Source organism: Babylonia areolata, chromosome 6 (assembly GCF_041734735.1).
Source record: "Babylonia areolata isolate BAREFJ2019XMU chromosome 6, ASM4173473v1, whole genome shotgun sequence".
Classification (NCBI taxonomy): Eukaryota; Metazoa; Mollusca; class Gastropoda; order Neogastropoda; family Buccinidae; genus Babylonia; species Babylonia areolata.
In genome coordinates this window covers 45421858-45433298 of record NC_134881.1, presented here as the reverse complement: position 1 = coordinate 45433298, position 11441 = coordinate 45421858, and the positions used below count along the sequence as shown (strand labels likewise).

At 43.1% G+C, this 11441-nt stretch overlaps 1 protein-coding gene across 1 annotated transcript; it reads left to right on the top strand.

The window, feature by feature from the left end:
- The first annotated feature begins 344 nt into the window (after positions 1-344).
- LOC143283539 (uncharacterized) lies at positions 345-10053 on the top strand. The gene is made up of 6 exons (XM_076589784.1): positions 345-348; positions 2519-2674; positions 4210-4419; positions 4772-4923; positions 5769-6078; positions 9618-10053. Exons 1-6 carry the CDS (start codon positions 345-347, stop codon positions 10022-10024), a joined length of 1239 nt encoding a protein of 412 aa, XP_076445899.1. The 3' UTR covers positions 10025-10053.
- The last annotated feature ends 1388 nt before the right edge of the window (positions 10054-11441 follow it).

Here is an 11441-nt window from a genome sequence, read left to right as displayed (position 1 = left end):
TCCAAAGCTAGCATTATAGCAACGAGTTCAGCTGTAAATATAGATAGTTTTCTTCCAAGATAAGGAGGAATTTTGTTTAATGTCCCGTCACACGTATCGGTGATTGAAGATAAAATGACCTGTATGACCTGTATGAAATGACCTGTATGTATGAATTGCAAAGGCTGCACCTTGTTTGTATTTTCAAGCAATGAACCATCTGTAAATACCTGAAGGTGGTTTTAATACTTTTCATAAAGACGGGCGTTTGCATTCACTTTCAGTTCATAATGTTAATATTTTCATCCTTTTTCGTATCACAGTAGTTTATATCAAAAGCTGGTTTCTGTGTCTCCCATACTGATATGGGTGTGGACGTATATGATACTGCCACGTTTCTTTATATATATATATATAGAAATGTATGTTGCTATTGTCATTTAAGATGAAATAGAGCTGGCCTGTTCCTGAACTTTCTATTAACTCACTCAGTACGGCCAGTCCTCTCTTCTCCTCTACACAGACCCCTCGGATGTCCAGTGGGTGTCTGAATGACCCAACCTTTAGCTTCCGTCGTCAGAATTGTGGTATTCTTTGTCAACATTCACCTCTTCAATATAAGAGCCTTCCGCTTGCAATATTTTGATGGTGGTAATTGGGGTGAAACGCTGTTAACGTCGTCTCTTTCGCCGTTCGTATGGAGAGAGTTAAGTCAGAAATGTATGTTGCTATTGTCATTTAAGATGAAATAGAGCTGGCCCTTTTCGGAAAGTCTGCATCTGATCTAATTTTCAACTCCTCTCCAGTGTAGTTAGCCTATCACTTGTTCTAGCTCCTACTACAAACTTTGATGTTGCAAGCTCTCGATTTTCACCAAGTGGTAAATTTCCAATTTCTCTGTATGTTTCCCAATTTGATGTGTGACTTGGAACACCAAGTGCAAGTTTATACGCTTTACAATCTAAATTTTGGCTTTTTAGTAAATAATTCGGGGCACTAAAGTACACTTCTTGATCATATGTAAGCTTTGATCTAGTAAGTGTTGTAGCCAGGTGAATTAAAGTTTTTACATCCAGTGTGTGTGTGTGTGTGTGTGTGTGTGTGTGTGTGTGTGTGTGTGTGTGTGTGTGTGTGTGTGTGTGTGTGTGTGTGTGTGTGTGTGTGATAATTTTTGCATCCATATTATTGAGTGAGTCAATGTTGGTTGGTTTAGTGTGTGTCAGTGTGTGCCGTGTATGAGAAGGGGGTTCCAAATTTTATAAAGACGAACACGTTTGTTTTCACTCTAGTTTGCAAAGTTTGAATCGAACTCCCATTTAGTGTTCTGAAGTACCTTCTTAAACCTTGTCACCACAGCCTCATTTACTGATGTACGCCTAAGTATCCGTACACACTGTTCATCTCTCACTGGTACATGTCACAGTAATAATGTTGTTAAGGGGAGACCTATACACACTGGTACATGTCACAGTTATAATGTTAAGGGGAGACCTATACACACTGTTCATCACTCGCTGGTACATGTCACAGTTATAATGTTGTTAAGGGGAGACCTATACACACGGTTATCTCTCACTGGTACATGTCACAGTTGTAATGTTGTTAAGGGGACACCTATACACACTGGTACATGTCACAGTTATAATGTTGTTAAGGGGAGACCTGTGTATCCATATACACTGTTGATCGTTCGGTGACCGATTTATTCCCAAGTCGATAACCTTATTGCTAATACGGCCAGAAAAAGCTGAGGGGACCTGCGTGTCCAATGTATGTGCAAGATAACATATGGACATTGCATGAACATGTCCTTGGCACTATTGGTGTGTCAGAACTAGAGTGATTAGTGGAGACTTTGTATCAGCTCAGTATTCCCAGTTCTCTGTTACAGCCAAGTTCAGCCATTTTTCCCGACCATGGGCTTCTTTGTTGCGCTGGTTTCTCTTTATGTATTCGGAATACAAGGTGAAAACGCTGTGTGTGTGTGTGTGTGTGTGTGTGTGTGTGTGTGTGTGTGTGTGTGTGTGTGTGTGTGTGAATAATTTGATTCACTGGGTTTGTAATGGTTTTGTGTCGTGTGTTCAATTTTTCCTTTTTTGTGGGATTTTCTTATTTCTGTTTGTAAACGCCTATATTTTGTTTTAAAGATTAGGCGTGAATGATTAACAACAACAATAATAATGATAATAATAATATAGCATTATGAAAGATAAAAATGATGAAAATGATGATGATGATAATAATAATAATAATAATAATAATAATAATAGAAGGGTCTATACTAGGTCGTTAAGTGGCAAAGCATCCACACGCCAAGGCAATGTAGCTGTGCAGTGTTGACCTGTTTCTGAAAATGTTATCAGGGCAGGACTGGAAAGAATGTTAGCCTCAATATTGCTGTTTTGTTCAGTGTCAAACTCAACACATTGCACTCTCTTTTTTTCCTTCCAACATATCTGTCAATTGCTGGTTTGTTCAATGTCGACCTCAACACATTGCAGCTTCATATACCATTCTATTGCTGTTTTGTTTCCTCAAGTGGCCACAGGCCTGGAGTGGAAGTCATCAAGCCAGCTGCCAGACAACGCGACCTTGGCTGTGTGTGAAGGTCAGAACGTGACCTTGCACTGGCAGTACAACCATTTGCAGGGTCAGCACCTGAAAACCGAAGAGTGGCACTTCGTGGAAGATGGAGGTAATTATGATGTCTTTTCTACTTGTAATTCCCCCTTTATTTCACTGCGCTCTCACTCTTTCTTCTTCTCCTTCTTCTTTTTTTTCTGTTTTTTTTTCTTCCTCTTCGCTCCTCCAATGTAACAGCTGATGTGTAAATCACACGTACTGCTTGTTCATGCAGTGCGCTTTTATTGGAAGGGGCCGCTAAATAACATATCTAACTGACACTCCCCCCTGAACCTTCTTGACCTCTTTTTCTGGACACATTACTCTTTCAGTTGTATTGTGTGTGTGTGTTGGGGGGGGGGAGATTTTCTGATCTCCCAGGTCAACTTGTGTGCAGACCTTGTGCCTTAACCCCCCTCGTGTGCATGCAAATGCTGAAGATGAAAGACACACGTTAATGATTCTGTAATCCAAGTCAATTTAATTATTCTGTGGGTTATGAAAACACGAACATAGCAGCGTAAGAGTATGGCTGTCTATGTGACGGGGTAAAAGCGGCGGTCATACACTCGCGCCGTAAGTGAATGAGTGAGTGAATGTGTGGGTAGGTGAGTGTGTGGGTGTGTGAACATAAAGAATGACGCTGCTTTTATAACTCAGAATCATAAAGAAGAAGGCATGTCTCCTTTCTTTTCTGAGCTTCTGCATTGCTACTCTGTATCTCGCCAGCTCGGGTCATCAGGTGATGACCGCCTCAGTCTTAAAAATTCCCTCCTACAGAACCAGAGCATATGGAAAACACACTTTCTCTTTCCAGGCTTCTTCCGCATGGAACTCACTCCCGTTTCCTGTCCGACGTCATGCTGTTTCTTGCCCCTCTTTCAAAACGTCTTTGAAAACTCATTTATTTTCAGCCATTCAAATTAATAAATAACTCCTTGTCTTCATATTGACGTTTCAGTCAAGTAATTTTTTTTACTTCTATTATTTTTATCATTTTAAAAAGTACACATGTTTATATGTCTTGAACGGCCAAGATGTGTTTACACGCGCGCGCGTGTATATATATATATGTGTGTGTGTGTGTGTGTGTGTATGTGTGTGTGTCTGTCTGTCTGTCTGACTGTGTCTGTGTCTGTGTGTGTGTGTGTGTGTGGCTGTGTGTACGTCTTGTGTGGATCAGATTGGATGTGGGTTGGTGAGTTGGAGTTCAGTGGAGCGGGAGGATTTGTGCGTGCAGGTGTATTCGTGTGTTTTTAGTATGCATACATCGTATTTTTCATTATAAACGCCCATGGCTTTTGTATCATTAGATTGGGCGTACCAAATGTCCTTTTATTATCGTTATCTTTATTTATGTATTATTATTATTATTATCATCATCATTATCGTCATCATAACATTACACAGAACTCCTCTTCATGGTGTTATCTTAACATTACAGAACTCATCTCCACGGTGTTATCACAACATTACACACCACTCATCTCCATGGTGTTATCATAACATTACACACCACTCATCTTCGTACCTTCCGGGGCGACAGGTGTGAATGAATCAGTCCTTCAAGCTGAAAGGAGCTGTAAACCAGCACAGTTTGATTTTCAGGCAGCAGTGACAGGCTGCTGGCGGTTAGATCTCAAGGGCAGTTTGTACCTGAAGCGGGCACCACAGTTCAGCTGGAGTTCATGCCCAACGCGGGCATTCGTCTAGTGAACGTCACTGTGCAGGACTCTGGAACGTACTCTGTACGTGTCTCCTTCAACGAGCACGGCTCCATCAAAACGTACACACAGACAGCGCACGTGCATGTGTCGGGTGAGAACAGTGTTTTTTCTTTCCTGTTCCGATTCCTAATTTTAAAAAAAAAACAAAAACGAACATTTAAAAACAGGGCTCAGTTTTAAATATTAATCAAAGGTTAAAGATAAACCTTTAAAACATAGAGCTCTTCAAATAACAAAGCTTCCGGCTTCAGAGTTGAAGGAGTACAGAATTTGGACATTATAGCGCATTGTCTAGTTAATTTTGCCAGAAACTGTTTTTCACTAAACGATGTTCATTGTTAGCGCTCTTCGCCCCTGTGCTAACTCGAAGGCAGATCACTTGTAAATACTGAGTAGTAGTAGTAGTTGTTGTTGTTGTTCTTGTTGTGTCATTATTATTACAGCAAACGGGGATGGGGTGGTGGAGAATGGCCATCTTATGGCCACTGTGCGGCCCGGCATGACACGTGACAACCGGACGCAAGACCTCCACCTGGTGCTGGCCTGTTCCAGGATCAACGAGCCATGGAGAGCCAGTGCCCACATCGTGTGGAGCGTGAGTATTGCTGGATGAACTGACACACACATGTGTGTTCAAGTCCTGATGCAGCTAAGTGAAATTTAGCGTATTACGCTTTTCAAATTATTGCAGCTGTTGTGTCTGGGAAAAGACGTAATGAGAAAGTGAAACTCTTTCACCACTACTTGTTTAGAATGCACCATATCCTGATATCTGGTGATCTTATTGTCACTGCCTGTAACTGGGTGCTACATCATTTCTGAAGTCATTCTCTTCTTCCATTTTGCGACATGAAATAGAATAATAGATATGCATACAGTTTTGTGTTACATCATTTCTGAAGTCATTCTCTTGTTACGTTTTGTGACAGGAAATGGAATTATAGATATGTATATAGTTTTAGAGTACTTTTTGTTTGTTTTTGTTTGTTTGTTCTCTTTTTCTCCCCTGAGCAAAGAGCCACCAGTCTTACATAATAATATGATTGTCCCATGGGCCAATCATAAGATGTGGCACTAGCGTTGACACATGCTGTGGCATTACTGCAACACCAGCACTGACTGGTTCATTTAGGCTGACACGTCATCATTGCAACACCAGCACTGATTGGTTCATTTTGGCCGACACGTCATTATGACAACACCAGCACCAATTGGTTCACTTCGACCGACACGTCATTATTGCAACACCAGCACTGACTGGTTCATTTAGACAGGCATGCCATTATCGAAACACCAACAGGGATTGGTTCATTTGAGCCGACACGTCATTATTGCAACACCAGCACCGACTGGTTCATTTGGGCCGACACGTATGTCAAGATGTCAAGTTGGGCACTACTCTGAGTTGGTTACTTTCTCGGTTATTCGTTTCTGCTGCAGACTCCACAGCACGTGGAACTTCAAACGTCGTGGTGGGACGATGGGGTGTCCTACCTTCTGGTGCCCAACCCTGTCACTTCAGGACCCTACACGTGCAACCTAGACAAAGCCACAGCTGCCCTGGGCTGTCAATCCTCGGAGTCACCTTCAGTAAGGGAGGGCACCGTGCATATGGACGGGGTGGAGGCGCGGTTGTCGTTACTGGAAGGGAAACTGCAGGACGTCAGGAGCCGGGAGAGCGAGCTGGTGGACAAGGTGGACAGGCTGGAGGCTGAGAACAGCGCACTGAAACACCAGCTGGCTGCTACAGGTGCGATATTCTGTTAATTTCTCTGTGGCTAGTAATGGTACGATGTGCAGTTTGTCTTTCTGTGGGTAACATCAGTACGATGTGCAGTTAGTCTTTCTGTGGGTGATGTTGGTACGACTGATGTGCAGTTAGTCTTTCTGTGGCTAATATTAGTACGATGTGCAGATAGTCTTTCTGCTGGTGATATTGCTATGATGTGCAGTTAGTCTTTCTGTGGGAAGTAAAAGTGCGATCAGCAGTAAATCTCGCTATCTCTTTGTATGAATCTTTTGTCCCTATCTGTCTCCTTTTCTCTCTCCATCTCCATTCACAACTGAGGATCAGCAGTAATGGTTCCCAAGCCACACACGTCCTCCACACGTTCCCATGTTGTTTGTTTTGTTTGCTGTGTCGTATCTAAGCCTTGTTGTGGACTACGTCTCCTTTGTCATGGTCACGTGACAACTTCCAGACCCGACACAGCTTGTCTCTCCGGTTCCCTCCGTCAGCTTTGACGTCAACCTGCAGATCCTCACCACCTCCCACGCACCGCTACACTTCCAGGACGTCACGACTAATGAGGGCAACGCCTTCAACGTGACGTCAGGGAAGTTTGTGACGCCACTGAACGGGACCTACGTCTTCCACTTGACGCTGATCAGCACCAACCCCAGCGTGGACAGCTCTGACGTCACGGTGTTCCTGATGCTGGACGGGCGACGGGTGGTCAGCGCTGTGACGTCACGGGTGGACGGCTACTACACCTCAGGCAGCGTGGACGTGGTTCTGGCGCTGAAGGAGGGACAGAGTGTGTGGGTGGTCAACGGCAGTGACGGTCAGCGCCACTTCGCTTTTTCCGTCTACCTGTCCGGCTTCCTGCTCCACGCTGGCGCACTGTGAAATAAATGGCCTGGCTTTTCGGGTGTTTTATGCAAACACTTTCCTTTTCTTTATTTTTGTAGTCTCCACGATTCACTTCTCGGAAAAGAAATGCGAGCATGCGGGTATCCGAGCGCACACGCACACATACACACACACACGCGCGCGCGCGCGAACTCTTAGCCAAATAATACGCTGAGCTTCCAAACAAGACTTGATCAAAGTTTGATGCATTATCCTCCCACAAGTAATGAGTGTATAAAAGTTTGTTTCTGTCATTAACTTACTCAGTACGGCCAGTCCTCTCTTCTCCTCTACACAGACCCCTCGGATGTCCAGTGGGTGTCTCAATGACCCAACCTTTAGCTTCCGTCGTCAGATTTGGGGTATTCTTTGTCAATATTCACGTCTTCAGTATAAAAGCCTTCCGCTTGCAATATTTTGATGGTGGTAATTGGGGTGAAACGCTGTTAACGTCGTCTCTTTCGCCGTTCGTGTGGAAAGAGTTAAACTATCAAGATGGTTGATACAAAATAATATTTCAGGTATTAAACAAACTTTATCAGTTTATGCATTATAACTTAATTTGCAACGTATACATTTACATCTTAAAAACAATTTCATGTTTTTCATATACCGTTTTTTTTTTTTCATTTCTCTTCCGTGACTAATTTAGACCACATCAGAAAGCAATATATTATAAACTTTACTTACTCAAAAAGAAACTTCTTCACCGTGTGTTAAAAAGAATAATTTGTATATATAAACTCTTGTTCAGAATTCTCACAGGTGTTGTGTTGTGGCAAAGTACTGTGGACAAATAAAGCTTCTTTCACAAACAGCATTTTTCTGTTTCACAGAAGAGAAAGAACGGATGCTCTGCTGCTCTGGGACCTGAGACATCACACAGACACACACACATCACACAGACACAGACACACAGAGACACAGACACAGAGACACAGACACACACACACACACACACACACACACACACACACACACACACACACACACACACACAAACACACACACTAAATTAATGAAAAGACGATGAAAGAAAGGAAACACACATTGTCTCTCTATCTCTGTCTCTGTCTCTGTCTCTGTTTAAAAACCTAATAACTCCTTCACACACACGATGAAAGAAAGGAAACACACATTCTGTCTCTGTCTCTGTCTCTCTCTTTAAAAACCTAATAACTCCACACACACGCGCGCGCGCGCGCGCGCACGCACGCACGGCGCACGCACGCACGCACACACACACACACACACACACACACTGCTTCAAAAGACAAGTTTTCAAATTGTCGCAACTTGTCTTTGAGGTGTCCAGTTACAGCAGTTAATTGATAATCATAATTGTTTAACTCATTGCAAAACCACTGTGACACTGAATATAGCCAATATAAGCTGTAATAACATAGTTTCGTGAAGTTTGATGTCTGTTTGTTTCCTATTTGATGTCAACAGGTTGCCCAAAAGAAATAGACCAACTTATTAACGAAGCAGGCATTCAAACAAAATCACTCCAAAGATTTTGTGGGATTCTCTCTCTCTCTCTCTCTCTCTCTCTCTCTCTCTCTGTGTGTGTGTGTGTGTGTGTGTGTGTGTGTGTGTGTGTGTGTGTGTGTGTGTGTGTGACACTGCGAAAGTTATCAGGAATACTCAACGAAAGTGAGAAATGTGGATCCTGCTTGTGTGGTAACTCAGTTAGATTTTATTTTTGGAAATTTCCCCTTGGATATACCGGAAGCTCTTTCTGTATGAATAGTATGCCCACCTTTAGAACATCTGTCCCAAATCTATCTTCTTCTTTGGTACGTGAAAAAGGTTGTAACAAAACCTCTGAAATATTCAATGGACGTACCATATATGCAAATCTTGTTTGTCAGAAAAGTTACTTGTTTTTACATAGTTCTCCTGCACGGATGTTGGAGGCTTTTTGCTATCCCCACCTTCCAAAAACTCTGTGCTGGAATTTTCCTCTTTTCTGTCGCTCTCTTTGTGTCTGTTTGTCTTCTTCTTCTTCTTCTTCTCTTTTTTCCCTGTCGTCTATTTCTTTATCATTTTCTGCCTGCCCAGTACTTTCCTCTGCTCTGGAACTACGAAATGTTGTCCTTCCGATGATTTTATAACCATAGCTTTTTTTTTTTTTTTTTTTTTTTTTTTTGCTTTTTTTTTGTGGTTTTTTTGGTCGACAAGAAAATGTGCAGAAGTGAGAATGTGTATTGAAATGTTTAGCGCTATTTTTTCTTCTGCCATGTTTTCATTCCTGATGTTACTCAGTGCGGCAGACATTGCTCAAAGCAAAGTGAAACTGAAATCACTTGCTTCTATAGCTGTGTACAGACTGTGGGTAAAATTTGGGTCACGACTTTATATCGGGCTCACGCATCTCCGACCCTATCACTGTGCATGTGTCCGGTTTATAACTGTACATGTCCTTGCTGTTTGTCCGACATATAACTGTGCATGTCTGTGTTGTGTGTCAACAGGACTCGGCACGTATTGAACTGCATGTCTTTGCTTTGTGTCAACAGGACTGAACACATATAAGTGTGCATGTCTGTTCTGTGTGTCAACACGACTGGACACATATAACTGTGCATGTCTGTTCTGTGTGTCAACAGGACTGGACACATATAACTGTGCATGTCTTTGCCGTGTGTCAACAGGACTGGCCACCATCAGCTTCAGCGTGTTCATCCTGAACAGCACCCACTACTCCAGTGACCCGCTCCTCCTCCCCCACGTCATCAGTAACCAGGGTGAGGCCTTCAACGTGACGTCAGGCCAGTTCCTGGTGCCGGTGTCCGGCCTCTACGTGTTCCACGTGACACTGACCACCACCAACCCCGTGCCGGACAGCTCGATAGACACCGTGTACCTCATGATTGACCAGCACCCTTGGAGGTCAGCCTTGTCGGGTAGACCAAACGGGTACTATGATACGGGTAGCACGAACATGGTCAAGCGACTGACCCAGGGGCAAAAGGTCTGGCTAGAAAACGCCGCTAGAGGATGGCACAGTTTGCCGTTTTCCGTGTATTTTTCCGGGTATTTGTTGAGGGCTGGGTCGTAGGAGAGAGGCGGGAATCCAGCACTCGAAGAAGGAAACCTTCACAAAACCCAAATCCCAGCACTGACCTCTCGAAGAAGGAAACTATCACAAAACCCAAACCCTAGCACTGACCTCTCAAAGAAGGAAACATCACAAAACCCAAACCCCATCACTGACCTCTCGAAGAAAGAAACCTTCACAAAACCCAAACCCTAGCACTGACCTCTCGAAGAAGGAAACCTTCACACAACCCAAACCCCATCACTGACCTCTCGAAGAAGGAAACCTTCACAAAACCAAAACCCCAGTACTGACCTCTCGAAAAAAGAAACCTTCACAAAACCCAAACCATACACTGACCTCTCGAAAAAGGAAACCTACACAAAACCCAAACCTTATACACTGACCTATCGAAGAAGGAAACCTTCACAAAACCCAAACCTTATACACTGACCTCTCGAAGAAGGAAACCATCACAAAACCTAAACCCCAGCACTGACCTCTCGAAAAAGGAACTGACCATCACAAAACCCAAACCCCAGCACTGACCTCTCGAAGAAGGAAATCTTCACAAAAGCCAAACCCCAGCACTGACCTCTCGAAAAAGAAAACCTTCACAAAACCAAACCAAGCACTGACCTCTCGAAGAAGAAAACCACAAAACCCAAACCCCAGCACTGACCTCTCGAAGAAAGAAACTTTCACAAAACCCAAACCCTAGCACTGACCTCTCGAAGAAAGAAACTTTCACAAAACCCAAACCCTAGCACTGACCTCTCGAAGAAAGAAACCTTCACAGAACCCAAACCATGGCACTGTCCAATTGAAGAAATAAACCTTCACAAAACCCAAAGTCAAGCACTGACCTCTCGAAGAAGAAAACCTTCACAAAACCAAACCAAGCACTTTCCTCTCGAAGAAGAAAACCTTCACAAAACCAAACCATACACTGACCTCTCGAAGAAATAAACCTTCACAAACACAAACCCTAGCACTGTCCAGTTGAAGAAATAAACCTTCACAAAAACCCAAACCAAGCACTGAACAGTCTGACCTAAAAGGTGCGTGCCGATGGGTCGTTCGCTCTACCGCGTAGAGAGAGCCTGCTGGGTTGCAGGCCAAAATTTGAAATTACCACAATAAGTCTAGCTTCATAGTACTGCATTCAAAGTGTGTAGAGAAGATTTTGTCGTACATTCAGAGACACTTTTTCTTCAAGTTACTTTGATTACGCTTTGAACGAGTGGAGGCCTATGCATTTTGAGAATGACTGTGAGAATCATACCATTTATTGAACATTTATCAGTAAAACATAGAATACTATTCGATCCATCAGTGTTCTTGATACCATTTGTCCATGGGTTTTTCCCATGTTGACTGTGTTGTTTTGTTCAGTAAAATTATTACCCGGACTTTCGATATGTTGATTTCTCTCTCT

Excerpts from the sequence above, each read along its gene's own strand:
- LOC143283539 (XM_076589784.1), top strand. Across the intron at positions 4,924-5,768 it reads GTGCCCACATCGTGTGGAGC|ACTCCACAGCACGTGGAACT; the intron begins GTGAGTATTGCT and ends TTTCTGCTGCAG. Across the intron at positions 6,079-9,617 it reads ACACCAGCTGGCTGCTACAG|GACTGGCCACCATCAGCTTC; the intron begins GTGCGATATTCT and ends GTGTGTCAACAG.